Source organism: Lepisma saccharinum, chromosome 1 (genome assembly GCF_977018435.1).
Source record: "Lepisma saccharinum chromosome 1, izLepSacc3.1, whole genome shotgun sequence".
NCBI classification, from domain to species: Eukaryota; Metazoa; Arthropoda; class Insecta; order Zygentoma; family Lepismatidae; genus Lepisma; species Lepisma saccharinum.
Window position 1 is genome coordinate 186,594,321 of NC_139229.1, and position 18,055 is coordinate 186,612,375.

The 18,055-nt window shown below is 38.6% G+C and overlaps 1 protein-coding gene across 8 annotated transcripts in view; it reads right to left on the reverse strand.

The window, feature by feature from the left end:
* The window catches only part of Mlp60A (Muscle LIM protein at 60A), a 50,559-nt gene extending 42,071 nt beyond the window's left edge, over window positions 1–8,488 (reverse strand). For all 8 annotated transcript variants that reach the window (XM_083144442.1, XM_083144434.1, XM_083144452.1 and 5 more), the window contains exons 1-2: window positions 8,355–8,488; window positions 1,439–1,566 (exon numbers count right to left, since the gene is read on the reverse strand). In XM_083144442.1, coding sequence (XP_083000568.1) covers window positions 1,439–1,553 — 115 coding nt within the window. In that variant the 5' untranslated portion in view covers window positions 1,554–1,566; window positions 8,355–8,488. The remainder of the gene's footprint in view (window positions 1–1,438; window positions 1,567–8,354) is intronic.
* Between the last annotated feature and the right edge of the window lie 9,567 nt (window positions 8,489–18,055).

The window sequence follows — 18,055 nt, forward strand, 5'->3', positions numbered from 1 at the left end:
ACCATGAGCCGATCACACATTTCCCCATCAAGTGTGTTGAGGACACGTCGAATTTCTTGCTTAAGTTGCAACAAATTTCAGGGTTTGTTCTGGTAAACTTGTGACTTGGTGTACCCCCACAAGAAAAAGTCACATGGTGTCAAGTCACAAGGTCAAGGTGGGAAGGTTTGGTCTCCTCGCAACGAGATTATTCTGTCCGGGAATTTCTCACAAATTTCTCGCTGTTTCTTACTGTACCTTTCCATGGCGTTAGCAACACACACAAACAGTAGAACAACTGAAACGCTTCTCAACACAAAACCTCAATAATAACTGATAACAACAATCGCACCAACAATGCTGCCAACCAAACAAAAAAAATATGGCGTCCTTTTCAAATCCGGCGTTCTTTATGGATCACCCTTTATTATTTTATTTAGGTGATCCGACAGGTTGTTGTATCAGTGTAACGTATCATTATCTGACACGAATACAAGTGTGCACACGGCTTAGGATGGCTCTTTAGCAACCATCTCATTTACAAACACGCGAGCAACGCAAGGGTTTATCCAACTCGATTTTGTTTCATACCCTGAGCGACGTTCGGCACTTAGGGACACGAAAGTAAACGATACCAGCAGAAGCAGTTGAGTCGATCGCTGATTCGTGGGGTTTCAGACGCCAGTCCAGAAGTTGTTGGCAGCGGACAAGTGATTTTCGATAGGGACTCAAACCTGACAAGATATATTACCTTTTAATATGACACTGCCCAAGACTGTTTTCATGTTCACGTCTACCAATCTTTAGCTCTTAATATCTCTGGATCATATTGTCGGAGCGTTTAATATTTGATCATAGTGCATTTTCCACCATATAGAACAATTTGTAATCTGAAGCAATGTACCGTCTGATTTATTCAAGTATGAATTGGTGAACCAACTTTTGAAATGGTTCTTGCATGGACTAATTTTCTCGCTTTTGGTTCATTTAATTGATTAAGTTTATTTAACGACGCATTTCTGTCACTTTTAGCAAATCGCGACCTTGCGGATAAATTGTGATAAGATAGCATGAATGAAGGGACAATCGCAAACATATATGGACAACACAATGCAAGCCTCGCATAGGATTATACTGACTGCGAGTCTCGACACCAGAACCTCGTTAGCCTGCAAAAATGCAACCCAGGGTGTACTACGTTGAAAAGAGATTTACAATGGAGTGCCTTCAGCACTTTTGATGATATATGTCCCAGGTATTCAGTGTTAACCAGCATTGGGAGGTACTTGAAAAGAAAAATGGTAGCTGGCTGCAGTCTAGAAAACCAGGTAACGTCTGGAATGGGACCAGTGTACAACCATGTATCGCAAAACAAAAGGGATGCCTGGCACTCAGTTGTCAAAAGTCTGTTGCACTACAGACTTTGGTTTAGAATCATAAAAGTTCACAAAGTACTTACCGCATTTGAAGCACGTTTTGTGCCATTTGTATCCTCCGGCCACTCTTTCCTCTGCGGCATAGACAGATTTGCTGCACTTGGGGCACTTTGGATGTTCGACTGGCTTGAAAGGCATCGTGGACGATTATCTGAAATAACAAGAAAAGTATCGTTTATTTACTGTGTGAAACATCGCCGTTGTTATGAAATGAAAAATCAGAAAATTATACATGTAGATACGTAAGATTGTTTGTTGTTGTTTTTTTAACAATGTCTATGAAAGGTAAGTTAACATTCTCGCGTTTTGGGCTGTCCATGGATAAACAGAAATAATCAAACGATAAACCAATTGAGGTTTAGTAGGAACGCTTTCAGTTACATCTTCCAACATACGAGAAACTTGCGCGTGCGTGACTCAACAGCACTACTGATCGTACAGTGGGATCGATAAGTATTACCGTGCAAAATCGTCCATCGTCATGTTCGTGCACTTTATTTTACCCAATAAGATCTTCAAGAATTAAAAGAAAATTAAAAACAAGCTGTTGACAACTTCTGCACGAGCATACATAAAAATACATCGCTTAAAGACATATAGGATATAAGAGAAAATATAATGAAAACAGTCATGGACAATTTTCACGGCAATACTCATGGATCCCACTGTACAAGTGGACTATTGAAATGTGGTCTATCGACTGAGCTTCACTACTAGGCAATATAAGGAGTAGTTTTCTCATTATAAGTAGTTATTTTTGTATACCTTTAGCCCGGCCCCCTGTACATAGCGTACGTAACCAATGAGCAATTCCCCTACTACCCCATCATTGCAAATGAGAAGAATGTTCAGACCTCTTGAAACTGCACCCCCTACGACGACAATTTCTGTAACCGGTCGTGGCTAGATTCACGTGTGTAACGTTGGTTCGTAAAGAATTATCAAAGATCTGTTTTGGGGAATGATGCAACCCGAGCAACGCAAACCACATAATACATAAACAGAAAGAAAAAATTGTTAAAGAGATCAATATTGGGTTCAAATCTCGCGTTTGAAGAGTGATAAGGGAAAGTAGTACACTTTCTCTTCCCTCAAAATATTGCTTGATTCTATCTTGCAATATAGTCTTACAGCCCGCTAATACAACGTAAACAGTATACATTATCGTTTAGTATTCTTATTATTAATAATAATAACCCGCAGCGCAAAAGTTGGTACAGCATCTGTCTACCATGCGAACGACCCGAGTTTGAATCCCGGGGCAACTGATCGGGACCACGAATTTTGCAGTCATTTCCCTGTTTTTGCGCGGCAGTGACTAACCTCAATTCAGAATTTGACAGTTCTTTGCAATAGTTGTCCATGATGATATATTGTTTCATAAGAAAAGAGTACAGTAAATGAATGCATATTGAACAACAGGAATCGTATGATTATTTGTAAAGCCAACACTGCCTCTGTGAACGCGACTGAAACAATGCTGCCCGTCGGTCCCTTATACAATGCGAAAATGGTCCACTGTAGAAGAAAAAAACAGTGAAGACGGTGACCGTTTTCTGTGAATGGTTGCGCAACCACAGTATTTGCAGATTTTTAGATGTTTTACACATTTAGGAAGAAAAAGAAACTACAAGGGTCAAATTCAGAATAAATGTTCGTAAAAAATTGATTAGAAACGACAGGCAAATTGCTCAGGTTTTGGAAAGTCATTATTTTTGTTTTAAAACATTGAGGCTTCACAGATATTTTGTCAACGGTTTGTAGACAATAGGCATAAATTTGAAGCGGAAACGACTTTCGATATACTCGAATTCCAAAGAAGCTACCAAGCACCATTTTTTAGCCTTCGCAGAATAGTATTGGTTTACATCAAGATAAATAAACAATCTTTCTTTCTAAGATGTTTATATTTTTTTCTGTTTTCCATAGAAAAAATAAACAAGGCTGGATTATTCATAACACCTTGTTTCCATGATTATGAAAAACTAAATATGCTGACCAAGGCAGTAATTTATTTTATTAAAAACATAAACTAAAACGTAACGTTTCAACCTTCTAGCAAGGTCTTCATCAGACTCTGTATCAAGTACAATAGTACTTGTACTTGATACAGAGTCTGATGAAAACCTTGCTAGAAGGTTGAAACGTTACTTTTTATTTTATGTTTTTAATAAAATAAATTACTGCCTTGGTCAGCATATTTAGTTTTTCATGGATTATTCAGTATATCAAGACTACGTCAGGTAACATCGTGATTGTTTAAACTAATGTTCCTTAAAGTGAAAGCCTCATACGTACATGGGCACCACTCAAAACTTTTAAAATGGCTCAAAAATGTAAGAATATATACAATAAACTAAAAATTAGATAAAGCTTATGCAACTGAGGAAGTTTGAGATACATGATTGATATTATGTTCAAGTAGGCCTAGTAGTGTATTCGAACGTTAAAACATAATAGCTTACTTTGATAGAATCAGACAAGTGAAGTAAAAATAATTTGAATTCTCTGTAGATCGAAAGGAATGGAAAACTTGTCAACCATTCAAATCAATGGACAAGAATTGTTGCAAATTCGGTTCTTGTTGTTTTACAAAGTGGTGTTGTTTTGCATTGAGGTAGCCTTTATTATTACTGGTTTTCCGTTGTCCCTTTGATTGATTTGTTGATTTGAGTCCACTTTATGCACAGAAAGGCTAATCTAGACTGGACCTACAGTTTAAAGTAGGATCCGAACCACTGTGCCATGTGCCTCCACCGGCTATCGAACCCGGGAACCATTGATTACAAGGCGACATTTTCGTGTATATTTACATATACTCTGTATAAATGAATTCACAGTTTTTCTGTTTTTTTTTAACTTTCATATGTGTGAACTTATAGAAGTAAATAACTACATTTAGCCTTTGTAGTAAATAACTACATTTAGCCTTTGTAGTAAATAACTACATTTAGCCTTTGTTGTATAAAAGATCACTATGAAAATCGATGGAACATTTCGTATTGAATACTCCAGCCATGCTATTAAACATAATGTACCAATGTTCAATTTTTTTCATAAATTTAAATGCGTGTTCTCCAACATGTAATTAGCTTTAATGGCGTACATCTTTTAGTCTATCTTTGAAAATGTGAGACCTTGTCGAATCTAAACGTTAATCCGAAGTTCCTCGTGTACGCTGGTTCTTTGTTTGCTGTTGCTGAGCGAGGATTATTTTTGGCCTTTCGGAAAACCCAGAAATCATAAAATCCAAGCACTTTCCCTCTCAGAAGTGAAAGTCGCTACCTAATTTTACGTGATAAACCATTCATCTTCATTATATGAGGACACAAAGTATTCCAGCAAGTTGCCTTCCCCCGTCGAGCGAATGTTTCCGTCGACCTCGTACTCCAAGATTCGAATATTAATGCCCGAGATGCTTTTGATTGGCTCCTTATAAGGGTCGTCACGATGGGTTTAGAGTGAGTCAGATGGGTTTGGCTGCAGCGGGAGCTAGCTCGCTGGAGCAAACTCATAACACGTACCGGCTGGAGCTAAATTTACCCACAATGCTTCATTTCTCCGCCTCCTCGCCCACTCTTTGACAGCGGCTCCCCAAGACAAGTGGCTAGGTTCCCCTTCTTCAGGAATAGAGTGTTCCGCCCAATGCAGGCTCCCAAATTTGGTCACCAGGTATAGTTACAAAGTGAGTGGGTGGTTGGGTTGCTCAGGTAGATAATAAATTATTTCCATAAAGCGTCGTGCCTTTGAGATGGAACTTTATGGATTGCCATAATCATTAAAATAAATATTGATTGCTCAAGATTGTACGGAAGTCTACCAATGTATTGTCTGAGTGTAGATCGGCTACGATTGACAAGAGTCTACCAAATCACTTTCTTAAAGATTGGTTGGCAACAATAGTACGGAAGTCTGCCTATAACAATCATGATGTTTATGCATTCCAACAGCTACAAGCGTTTCAGATCATTTTACACTAATAATTTAATTATTAAATTACAAAACGACGCATTGTGCCCCATGGATATTATAAATACATAAAAGCATATCAACAATTACTTCTGGCAAATATTATTTATTTTTTAGACAGTATTTAAACTGAGCCTAACAGTTAAACTATTATGTAATGAGGTTAGTCGCACAGCTAATAGTATATGCAGCAATCCGATTATTTTAAAGTTGCCAAAGGGTACTTTATATTCCAATATTTTCACAAACTGAGCTTTCTTGCAGATTTTCAAGTGTGTGCTCGGAGAATGTAAATAATTGCAGTCAACTAAACTAAGTTACAGATTACCACTCGCACGTCATAACGTGCTTGTGCATGTAACGTCCTAACTAACGTCCTTTCATATGCTTTAAAAATTCTGTGCGAATTCTATGGAAATATAAAATTAGGATTATTAGGAACCTAGAGGTGAAGACAATTCCATTGCAATATTACAGTAGAAGTAGCAGAATAATTGATGATTTTCACTTGTGTTCGCATTTTTCGTATTTTTCGTCGATTCCCAAAGAAACACATTGCCCAGGCCGAATTTCGAACCCAGAACATTTCGTTGTGAGATCACGAGTTGAGCATTCGACTAATTTTTGTATTGTGAAGTAACAGTTTTGCTGACAAAATTTCCTTATTTGTTTATAATTTATTAACCTAGTTTTTACTATTACCAACTTGTCTTAATATGTTAACATAATTTCATAATATTATTTGAATTATCACCTTATCATGTTTCAAAATGTCGAGATATTTTTCACTAATTCCTAAATCTGTTTTCTGCCATTGCAAAATTTTGATTTTGATTGATTGATTGATTGATTTGGTGTTTGAAGTCCACTTTATGCACAGTAAGGCTAATCGGGACTGGACCTACAGTTTAAAGTGGGATCCGAACCACTATGTGCCTCCACCGGGTATCGAACCCGGGACCGCTTGATTACAAGGCGACGACGCTGTATTTCATTTCAGTTTTCAGTGTTATCGTTTTTTTCGATCTTCTATACTTTGAGTGTTCGTTTTTGCCTTATTTCGATGCTTCAGTTTCCCTTCTTTTATTGGTATTTCTAGTTTTATTTTATAATTATATTTCAGTTCTACATTATAATATTTTGGTGCATTAACATTTCTGATACACAAAAATACACGAAACGAAGAATTAAGTTTTTTTTTATAATAGTTTCAGTTAATAAGTCAATAATAGCAAATAGTGCCACGTGAATATATATTTTTTTAAATCTAGAATTCCCCATTATTTTTGTGGGTGTGTCAATGTAAAAGTTGAATTTCAGACATCGCTACTCAAGTCCGCGACCAAAACGCGATACGAATTTCGTGAGTCTACCACTCACCTTTTTCGACCATTGTTTTATGATTATCTGTTCACATATGCAAATGAACGTGCGCATTACGTTGGAATCGTGGCTTTGTGTATATATATATGGCTAAAATTGGCTTGATATTGATGTAACATATTTTATGCCGAGAAGACCGGGGAAATTACGAGTAACTCAAATATTATTGCCCTGAAAATTGTTCCACTATCCTTCACATATCAACAAAAAGAGAACCCCAATGTGTTTATACCCTGCACTGAATGATCCGACAACTCTGCCCTCCAATATCTTTTTCGTGATCAACTTTCGACACTGGTGACATTTATGGATGTTAAAAAAAAATATTTGTGTGTTGACATCAATAGTCATTTCGAGTACATAAGCATCAGGTTCGCTCGTTGACATGGACAAAAGTGTTCACTGGTGGAGCCTTATAAAATCCCTAGGCAATTTAAAATAACAGATTAGAAACGATAATGTCAAGAGAGTTCACTATCATTAGAACCATAGGCACTTTGTAATATTTCATTGCAGAAGAATTAGTTTTTGCTTTTCCTACTAATTCTACGTAGATAAATATATTTTTTTCAGGTATAGAATATTTAATCACTGAATTAATGCTGGAGTTACTATTTTGGGGGAGGAGTAGTTCCCTTGCCACAGACATGTTAACTTATGACAGTGTCAGAAATGGCCGAAGCATTAGATTAGAAGGTTTCTGTTGCGATCCCGTATTTTTTTAAAAAGAACTTCTCATTGTTGAGAAATAGTGTATAATATCTACACTGAACTTGTAGAACGGTAGGCTATATTCATGCATTTAAAATAAACCTTTCACACAATATTGAAATGGATGTGAAGTATCCACTTATACGACGATATCAAGAAACCATGTAGACAAATTTCACTAAACGCAGCAGATCATGGGAAACGCTATATCATTCGAATATTATGTTTTGGCAATCCGAACCCGTATTTGCACCATTGCTTGACTGTAGAATTTCGGTCATACTTACAGAACTATCCGTCATAGAACCTTTCCATGAACTTTGATCATGTTTTCATAGTCAAGGAATGTAATTACAAGAGTGGAAGTCATGTATGGTGCTCACAGGAGTGCGCGTTCTTGTTTCTCAATGACTATGACAGAGTTGTTCAAAGTGATCTTCAATCTTGAGACTTTTATGTTTTTTATCTCAGTCACTCCAGGCTAATTCTTGGATTGTATCCGTTTACATTGCGTCGACACGTTCTTCAATTCAATCTTCTGCATTCTTTATCCTTCCATAGCTTCCGTCGTGGTTAACCAAGCTGTACATATAAACGACGTTAAATCGCTAACAGAAACATTAAACGGCCTACACCTATGAAGAATTCTGCACAGAAACGATTACTGCAACGGAACAAACTGTTGAGACACTATCTTCTTCCATATCCAGCGAGATGCATTACAGCTATCGTGTACCTCGAAGACCAAATCCACTTACAGACGAGATAACGATGTGTCCATTGGCTGAAATATACACCTGCTTATCCTTTTCACTAAGATTTTAAAGTAATCCTTCGAGCGTTGAATCAGCTGTCCACTCGAGCACCATGTCTTACCTGGAGGGCTGCGGCGACAGAGAGAATCTAGGGAAGAGGCCGGAACAAGCACAAGGAGACACTGCTTGCCGTCACTACTGTAATTCGAATGGCTGCAAGAGTCATCTACTCAGGTCTAGTCTTTTGGTCCGGCGCGCACTTTGCACACGGCACCAAAGTATAGGAATAGATCCCCCTGATACAAACTTCTATTTGGAGAACGCACAGTGTTGCCTTCCCACGAACCGGCATGAATGTTGTTTCCAACCTTACCAGATTACCTTACCAATTTGTTACCAGATCTAGTGGCAAAATTAGTCAAGTGGTAATATTCTTACAGTTTGTTTATAAGTAAAATATGCCTTAAACTAATTTTATTTAGCAAATTCTGAAAATCAACTGATCTGATATCCTTCAAATAAGTTCCATTGCTCAAACTTGTTGTGCAGATAATTTCTTGTAAAACTTTTGAAAAGATAGAGTCCAGCATTTCAGTGGTTTTGATCCCACTTAAAACTGTATGTCCAGTCCCAATTAACCTATATGTGTACATAAAGTGAACCTAAACCAATAAATCAAACTTTTGAATGAGAACTCCATCTTAACAATCTTATTTTCATCTCCTCTCTACCAATATATTTTTTTATATTACGGATTTGATCTATGGGCAGATAGAAGCAGTTCTGCTCAGTCGCAGGTGTTTTTCTATTAGCTCTAATTAATTCAACAGACAAAGAATTCTGTTTAACTGGTTTACGACCCACAGTAAGAGCATGTCTATCCTGGAAACAGCGTCAACATAGAGTGAAGTAATCTAACTGCTTCATATCACACTATGGCAAGGTTTATCTTGTTCATTATGTGTCTTCTTCCATTCTGAACAGTTTGCCAAGTGATTATTTTGTTGCACATGAGATTTACTGTTTCTGACATTCTATATTCATGTAGCAACACTACAAGTATAAGATAGCAGTTTAAGGCTTTACTCGGGTGAACTAAACTACAGCCCTTTGAGGGTCAAGGCCTGCCCAGTGACTTTTCGGTGAGTGGCCCCTGGTCAGCGCACAGAGTCCTATCTCAGTGTCTTTAGATCGAACTCAGCCACTACTTCTTTCAAATAGCTTCGCGGTTGTTCTCACGATATTAGTTCAACGTCGACATTTGTGGAGCAGCCACAGGGAATCGATCTCTGGTCTCCCAGCACCCAAGACAAGACAAGAGCACTTACCATTCAGCTAGGCGGGACCGTTCTTTCTTGCTTTCCATAAGTAGCTAGGATAACATTAGTTTCATTATAAATGTTGATACTTCTAATAATTGAGGACTAAAAGTGGTAAACGTTGTAAGTGCCAAAAGCGAAAGTGTTGGGAAATCGCATCGTTCCGCACATCTGCTCGTAAGAACGTTCACACTAGTGACCTGTTTACACGCCCTTTGAACTACTTAGAGGGCTACCAGCCACTTTTCACGTTTACAACATTATAAAGCATGGCACATTGCACAGTTTAACATGGAAAACGGTGTTTGAATTATTGTGGTACTTACAGCGTTTACCAATTTTAGTCTTCAATTGTAGTCCCGATAAGCCTATCTGTGCATGAAATGTACTTTAAATAAAACTCAAACACTAATAATGGCGGGAGCACCTTTCTCGAACTATGTCCTTATGAACGCACACTTTTATTTTATCTTAATTGCGATGTAGAGATCACTAGTGAAAAATGACTCTCAGTAAACGAAATGATAATTTCATGGTCTTAATTGGCAGACGATTTCGAACAAACATTTCGTTTCGCGTCACGTTACGCTAAACATTACAATACATAGGTAGGCTCAGCTTTATTAAGAACGGACGCACAGAGGAGAAATTCGCATGCAGCGCTTTCTTCTTTCCCGATACGTGTTCGATTCCACATGAACAACTAAATTAAAATGCACAGAGAGAAATATTTGTTCAGAATAACTAGGTGATAGTTATCAAAGATTTGTTTAAATAGGGGAGAAACAGTTGACAGTGATGTTAGTTTTAAGTTCACCTCATGTTCAGATAGGCTAGTTCGGGACTGTATCTATAGTTCAGATGCGGTTCGAACCAACGTGCAGCTGCTTCAGCTGCTCGCCATCGGAAGTTGTAGGTTCGAGTCCTGGCATGGGCATTCCTTAGTAGTATCCCTTTATTAATTGTATCTAATCATGATTTATCCTTAGCCTAAAATAACAGAAAAGCGACGGAAAGCAAGGCACTTAAAGGGAACCACTGCACAATGTGCATCCACACCAGTTACAACAACACTAGGAAAAGTGCGGCGGAAGAAGGCGGTAATGTTTCCTGGCAGTCATATTGAATATACCACTACATATCATACGAATGTGAATATTGACCTCAAAGAGCATTTATTTATCGAGATTATCTTACTTGTTGGGGGGCGAATGGGTCTACCGGGAGGTGTTAACTTGCCTCCCATCCACCCTGATGTCGTCACTGTTTCACGAGGAGTCGTACAGAAAATTGCTTCATTACAATGTGACAGCGTTAGCCACTACACGATGGAGAAGCTGAAACAAATTATTGTTCACAAGCATCAGTTTGATTCATAAATCTGACCCAATCGGTCCCATCTGTTTAGAATTACCAAATGATTTAGTTTAAATTACCATATAAGTAAAGGTAAATTCGAAGTAATCATTTTTTTCTGTGTGTGTCATAAGATACAATCATCCTGAATGTTTGCCAGCCAGCCATCCTCCCACAACAATGAATCTGGTGCCAACGATTTCGGCGCAAGACAGATTCTGGAAGTTGGAAACACTGGCCAGAATACATTAGGCGCCAGAAAAGGCAGTTCCCCGCCTTTGCGAAAAGATTTTTTGCGGAAGTTTTCGAGTCGTCTTGTTTAGTCACAATTCTGGATTGTGTGGTTACGTCACCGTCTGGGATGTCTCGTACCTGAAGATAACCGAAGAGGCTGTCGAGTTGGACTCGCGATTGAGCGTTTCCGTCGTGTCATCACGCTGCTGGGGAGATTTGGGCCGGGGGGCGGGGGTTACGACTGTGACCGATGGCTTAGCAACGCTTGCAAGTTTTTCTGTAATGCTCAATTCCTTTCATGCCACTGCTATGAGTTCACAGAGAACAGCAACGTCTTGAGATACAAATTTATGACTTCCATCCCATATTTGTGCGTTGTATCAACACAGTGAGTAAGTGTTCTGCATTCGCTCAACCTCTTCTGACATGTGCGTTGCGTATGACGTTGCATTTTCCTGGAGATTAGCCTTTATGATGTTTATAGATGTTTATCTGTAACACTTCTTGTGTTTATATTAGTGTTGGCAGATACATTTATTTGGGTGGGCACAAGAGCGGACGAAATATCATGTCTACTTGTAACTTTAGGGGGAGTTTTCATTTACCATTCTGCTTTTTCCTCGACCAGAAAGGAAAACGTTTTTAAAAAGGGGGAAAGGGGAATGTGGGCTGAAAAGGGAAAAAAAGGAAATCAAAAGCATGTAATCTTGTTGGTGGAAGATAATTACAGTGACTGTATTTTTTCCGGAACAGAACATTCAACAATTGTCTATTTGGTCCAGCTTAGAGGAAAGAAATAACAAGCGCCTTCTATTTTTAGTGGAGTGCAAAAATAAACTATAGTCCTTTTTCATTTCCTTTTTTTAGCACTCGTAATTTGTCCTTTTTAGAGTAAAATTTTTCCTTTTAAAATCCGGTCTCTAATCATGACCAATTGTACCCAGCCTAACTCCTTTACTTTTTATAGGGGGTTTTCAGGGACTTTAGAATCACTCTCTAGGTCCTTATAGGCTGTATGACATATGACTTTGTCAACAACAGATCAGGAATTACACACACACACACACACACAAATTATATACGGCGTGTGTGTGTGTAAAGGTAGGTAGGTAGAAGGGCTTTTGGTAATATTTTGCGGGTGCCCAATATTTGTAGATCCGGCACTGGTTTTCCCATATTTGGTACTAGCGCAATTCTGCCCAGCCGCCTATTTTTATGGCCGTGTATTTAGTTGTGAAAATCGTGCAAAAGTTCTCTGGCTGCTACACGTCTTGTAAAAAAGCATTTCGGTCCTCCCTCCCTTCAGTCTCCAACACTGCTACCGGTTATTAATACCTGGTAAGAACACACCACACCTCCTACTTCATATTTCATGTTTTATTTTCTTTCCAAGACCATGGTAGAGCCTCTCATTCTACAGTATTTTAGTGGATGCTTATCAGGGCAGTGATTGAACATAGTGGATATGGGGTAAATTCTGCTCACGTCTTGTGTAAGCAGTGCACCCTCAATACGTTTTTACTTTCTCAAAAATGCTCAGGGTATTGGAGTAGTAATTGCGGTATATATTTTGTAAGGAAGCAGTACGTTTCTTAAATTGGTAACGTTTCAATACTTCTAGGGTACTTTTGACAAGTCACGTAAAAAGACTGACATTTGCTTCATTATCGGATATATTTGTATATTTTTCTGATTTTACAAGAAACGCGATCCTTCCGATACACATACACATTCGCTTCTTAACATACGTTAAGAGTTAATTTTATTGGTTAACAGCAGTTCTCGAAGTGAGAATGCCTGGCTGGGAAGATGCTTGGTTGAGTTTTGGGATGGGTGGAGGATGCTTGTGTTGGAAATAATGATATGATCACAATACATTTCTGTCGCATACTCTATCCATGTTGCATGTTAGGATTTTGCCGTGGAAGCGCGCCAAGATCACATCCTTTTTATTACTAGTGGGGTCGGAACCTTCCGGCGGAGAACGTGCCCTTTGGGAGGCGGATACTACATTAATTCCCGAACTTAAAACGCCCCAGACCCCAAGTTTTTAAGCCCTAGTTTGTCTGAAGCGTTTTAGGTTCGGGAATTAATGTAGTATCCGCCCCCTCCCCCCCAAAGGCTGATAAAATTTCACCCTCAGTGAATGATCAACTTGTGTTTATTTTTGCTTTCCAATAATACTTCTTTACGTGGTGGACCACCGCAAATCTGGATCAAAACCAAGTTCCTTCCGTACTGTAACAAAGAGATTAGTTCTCTTTTGTCCGTGTCGTGTAGTGTCAAGAGTACGAGCTGTGCATTCCTCTTTTGTTTGTCACCATGTGCGCAGTGTCGAGTGGTCAGTCGTCGGGTGCGTAAGTCGTGAGAGAGGAAGGGCATGTTCTCTATACTATACGTGCGTGTGTGTAGTACTAATTATATCCCATCCTAGAGGAGCCAAACATCATTGGACGGGAATGTACTTCGGAAAAGTAGTTTTGTAGCTACCTGGGAGCGTGGAGCAAGGACCGGGTTATAAAAAGAGGCCAAGGGCCACCTCTTGGCATGTGCCAATAACGATCACGTCTTTTGCTCCGGCATGACTAAGAATTTTGGTTTAAATTAGACAACTTCTGGCTCGGAAAGCCGCTTTTGAAAAAGATTGACTGAGTTATTATATAGCTACAGTTGCCCACTCGACTCTTTATTTCAAGGATACGCCAGTGCCACCCATTTCCTCGTAATGGAAACTTCATTGCTAGCTAACGAGCTTCTTACGAAATGAAAAAATCTGAAACAACGTTGTTGACAGCTTTTTCAAGCTGAGACCTTCTTTCTATTTCACCCTTCTTTTTGGGCAAGGGTATTAATGTTTAGTCCTCAAATATCACCAGATGTCATCTTTTTTTATTACAAACACGTGCCATTTAAAAGGTTTCTATCATGATTAAGACGTTAATGCTATTGCCTTAAGCCAGGGCTTTCGGTTTGACTTCCGGTAGTGGCACATTTCATTCCTTTGGAACCCATTTTGAAGTGTAGGTCGAGCCGGCTCGGTGGCGCGTAAAGTTTTCCACTTTCGAACTCACCTCGTCGACTTTAGAACGCTCCAAACCAGTGGCATGATGATTTTGACTGATCAAGTAATCGCTGTACAAATACGTTTGGGCATATTTAGTAGATTCTTGTCGAATTAAAGTATTTCCAGAAAACTTTGGTAAAACTTTAGCTCCATCTTGCGATTTATTCTTAAGTGCAGTATTCACTTCTTTCACAAGCCTTGATAACCAGAATCTATATATTTAATGCTATTCATTGGCAAAGGTTTTTAAAAGTTTCAATTACTGTGTAGTGTGTAACAGCTCTTCTGCCTCCGCTATTTGTTATAGTCATTTTAATTCGATCTCTCGAACTTCTTTTTATATTTGCTGACATAATCCCACTTTGCAGGACAAAGGAAAATACTCCTTAGCCCAGCGCTTTTAAAACGATGCCTTTAGGAATGCGTTTTGATAGTCACGGTTAGCTTATAGAACTTCTTAGGCAAAAATGTTACTCTCTGTAATCATATTTGCTACTTTGTTTATGTACATAGAGTATACTCGTCATGCTTTTTAAAATTGGCGCCTTTAAAATGCTTCTTATGTATTTTGTATATGCGCCCGCATTCTTCCTAGCTCTTTTTGAAGTCCAACTTCGACAGCATTTTTATGATGATCGTGATTCGTAAATTGAATAGGGTTTGGGCTTCATTTCTCATTTTCCTTGGGTATTTCATAGGAGGTAATGAAGTGCCCACTGGAAGCTGTCGTGTTTATGCAGGCTAATATGCACTCCTATTATACATAATTATACTTGAAACGTACAACAAGCCCGACCCTGTGGCCGAGTGGTTAGCACATCGCGCTGCGACGCCAAGGGTCCCGGGTTCGAATCCCGGTCGGGCTTGGTTGTTTGTGAATGTTCATTCATCAATTTCATCATTTCATCACTCATCCCCATCTTCGCAAATTAGCCAAGAGGCACAAAACGCGAAGTAAAATAAACTAAATCAAATAAAAAACAAAATTGAAACGTACAACGATCCCTATTTAATAGACGATAGTGACTTCAATGTCAAACACTGCAACTTCCAGCGTCCATCTTGGATTCATCCATCTATCAAAACAAACAAACAAAAGCAGAACTGTATTTAACACTTAACAGAATCGCGGCCTGGGCATGGATGTTATTTATGAATGTTCCCTTAGCAATTTCATGTAATGATCCATCCATCTCCCACCATCTAAAAGTGGGGGGGGGGCATGGTGCAACAGCCCATTGAGGGCCTCGCTCCCACCTGATTCTACTCACTTACTCGCCCGAGGTGGGAGGGAGATCATCCAACCAGTTACGGGGTGACGTGTGGTCAGCACGACGAACCTCCCAGTCGTTGTTGTAGGTTTCCATGACCGGCTTACGCTACTCATTCGTAGCTCCCCAATTTCCTGACGATGGTGGGTGGCCGCCGGTCCCATACACAGGCCGAAACCTCAGGAGATAAGTTGCTTCCTCCAGGAGACTCGAACCTGCGCGCGTCCCATAACCGGAGCCCAAAGCAAGACGCCTTAGACCGCATGGCCACGATGCGGGACAAAAGTGGGAGAAAAGTGACGCTAAATAACAAAAATACAAATAAAAATAAAGTGTAGGTCGAGTTTTGATTTCGAGGATTTACGTATTCTTCCAAATCTGCTCGTCAAATCTCTGAGCTCAGGGAAATTGGAAGCCTCAGTGAAATGGTTAATTTGGGTTAGTGAATAACCCACTGAATTTTACTGTCCGTTCGAGATCATCTTTTCCCCATGATAGTCTCCTAAGGAGGCTCTAGATCTAACCAATTGTTTCGAAGTGCGTAACCAATATTTAAACCAAAATTTGATTTTTATAAAAACCGTTCGAAAATTCTTCCGTTAACAGACAAACAAAATGTACCAAAACCACAATATTCCACGAAGTAGACCCACTGAAACCCACATTTTAATAGCAAAGAGTATTGTTTTGTAGCTTCTAAGGCAACGCTGTGGCAGAGGTCGTGAATTAGAATTCATCTACAGGGTGCTCGAAATTAGGCAAACAGTCAATGAGCAGTAATGCAATAAACATGAACGCTTTCATTGACTTGTTCAACATAATGGTGAAACGGTTTCAGAAGTGCCAAGTTTTAATCTCCCGTATTAGACAACTTTTCTGAGGAACAGCATATTCCAAGTTGTGCCTGTTTACATAAAACACGAATTGCTGTGGAACGACAGGAAGGCCTGACCTTCACTAATGACCTTCAAATCTCGCAGATGTCAATGGGAACGTAATGTTTGTTTGCTGGACAACAGCCACATTCTACCGTTCACTGTTTGACCGCCTTGTTGCTTAGCTATCAAGCGTTTGCCAAGTTTCGGCTTTCCACGTATTGACTAATAGTCTACACTCTAGAGTAGCTGAGCATAGTTCCTGTAAGGAGCATAGTACTAATAAATCTTACCTCAATTAAATTTCACGAAACCAGAATACATACGTATAAAGTTCCGAATTACATAATGACACTATCCAAAAAAATTATCCATATTTCATATTGCAGCGATAGATGATCCAATTTTAGTTCATGGTAGGTATGTAATAGGTTTATGTAAATATAATCCAGTAGTTTTACCGCACTTTGTTAAGAATATGCATTTTTTTTTAAGATTAACATATTTCGAAGATAATTTGAAGTATGCGCAGAGTCAGATATAGACCTAAGTCCAGGCCCGAGGCGCACGTATAGTGCAGGGCATAAAGTATCATTATTATTACGAGGTTCGTCTCCTTTTTTATATTGCCCCTAGTTCCCATTGACAAATTAGAGTGAAAGTTTCATCTTTCGCGAACAACTAGAGGTTTAGAATGTAATGGATTTTGTCTATATGCAAGTATCAGTTTAAAACTATAACACAAGTTATATTTTTTTTAATCGTAAATGTTAACGAAAAATGAGATTAAATATTTCAATTCAATGGATGGATATTTCGAAGACTACCTAAATGTACTAATTGACACAATGAGAATAATCCCCAACAATCCCGGATCACTCATGCCGTAGTCCAACGTCTGAACCACGCCATTTGTTAGGGAAGCTTTATTATAATTTGCTGTTGATTATAGTATGCACAGTGGTTACCAGATCGCTGCTAGGGAAAAGTAGGACACAATGCCCCAAAATGAAGAACACAAAACTTTCACAATACATAATACACATTTTCAGAACATGTTAGAAAGTAATTTAAAAATTAGAATTTTCAGATTTAAAAAAAAATGAATCTTTAAATGTAAAATTTTCAAAATTGTATTTAATTCTGCACAATACACTTCTTAGTACTATTTTTAACTGATAGTTCTCAGAGAAGACAATTTTTATTAAAGTTTTAGGTTTAGTGAAAATATACGTATATATGAGACACTGAACAGTCAAACTCTGTGAAATTATACGAACCCCAGTACCAAACTTTCTACAGACTTTTCGGAAAAAAATATTTCTCTCATGACTTCGTTATGTTGCTGGTAATAAAAGTAGTCTCTCATTATGACCTGGAATGGTAAAGAAATATTCAGCAATCACCATAACTTGAAATGGTTCCAGAAGTTTCATCTAGGGTAGTTTTTAATTCAATAGCTTTGTTCTCTATACCCCCTCCCTTAAGAATAGGAAACATCTCGTTCCATCAGTATAAACCCCAAGGCAAGAAATTCCACAGTGACATCATCAGAATGTGGCCCCAAAACTTTGTTCATTAATTGCTTCCGTTTTTGTTCTACCAGAAACTTTTATGTTATTTCTGGGCAATGGCTGAATCAAAATAAATTTCACTATTGAGTTTGGGAGCACAGTCCATAGACTTGTAACTTGCATAATTTC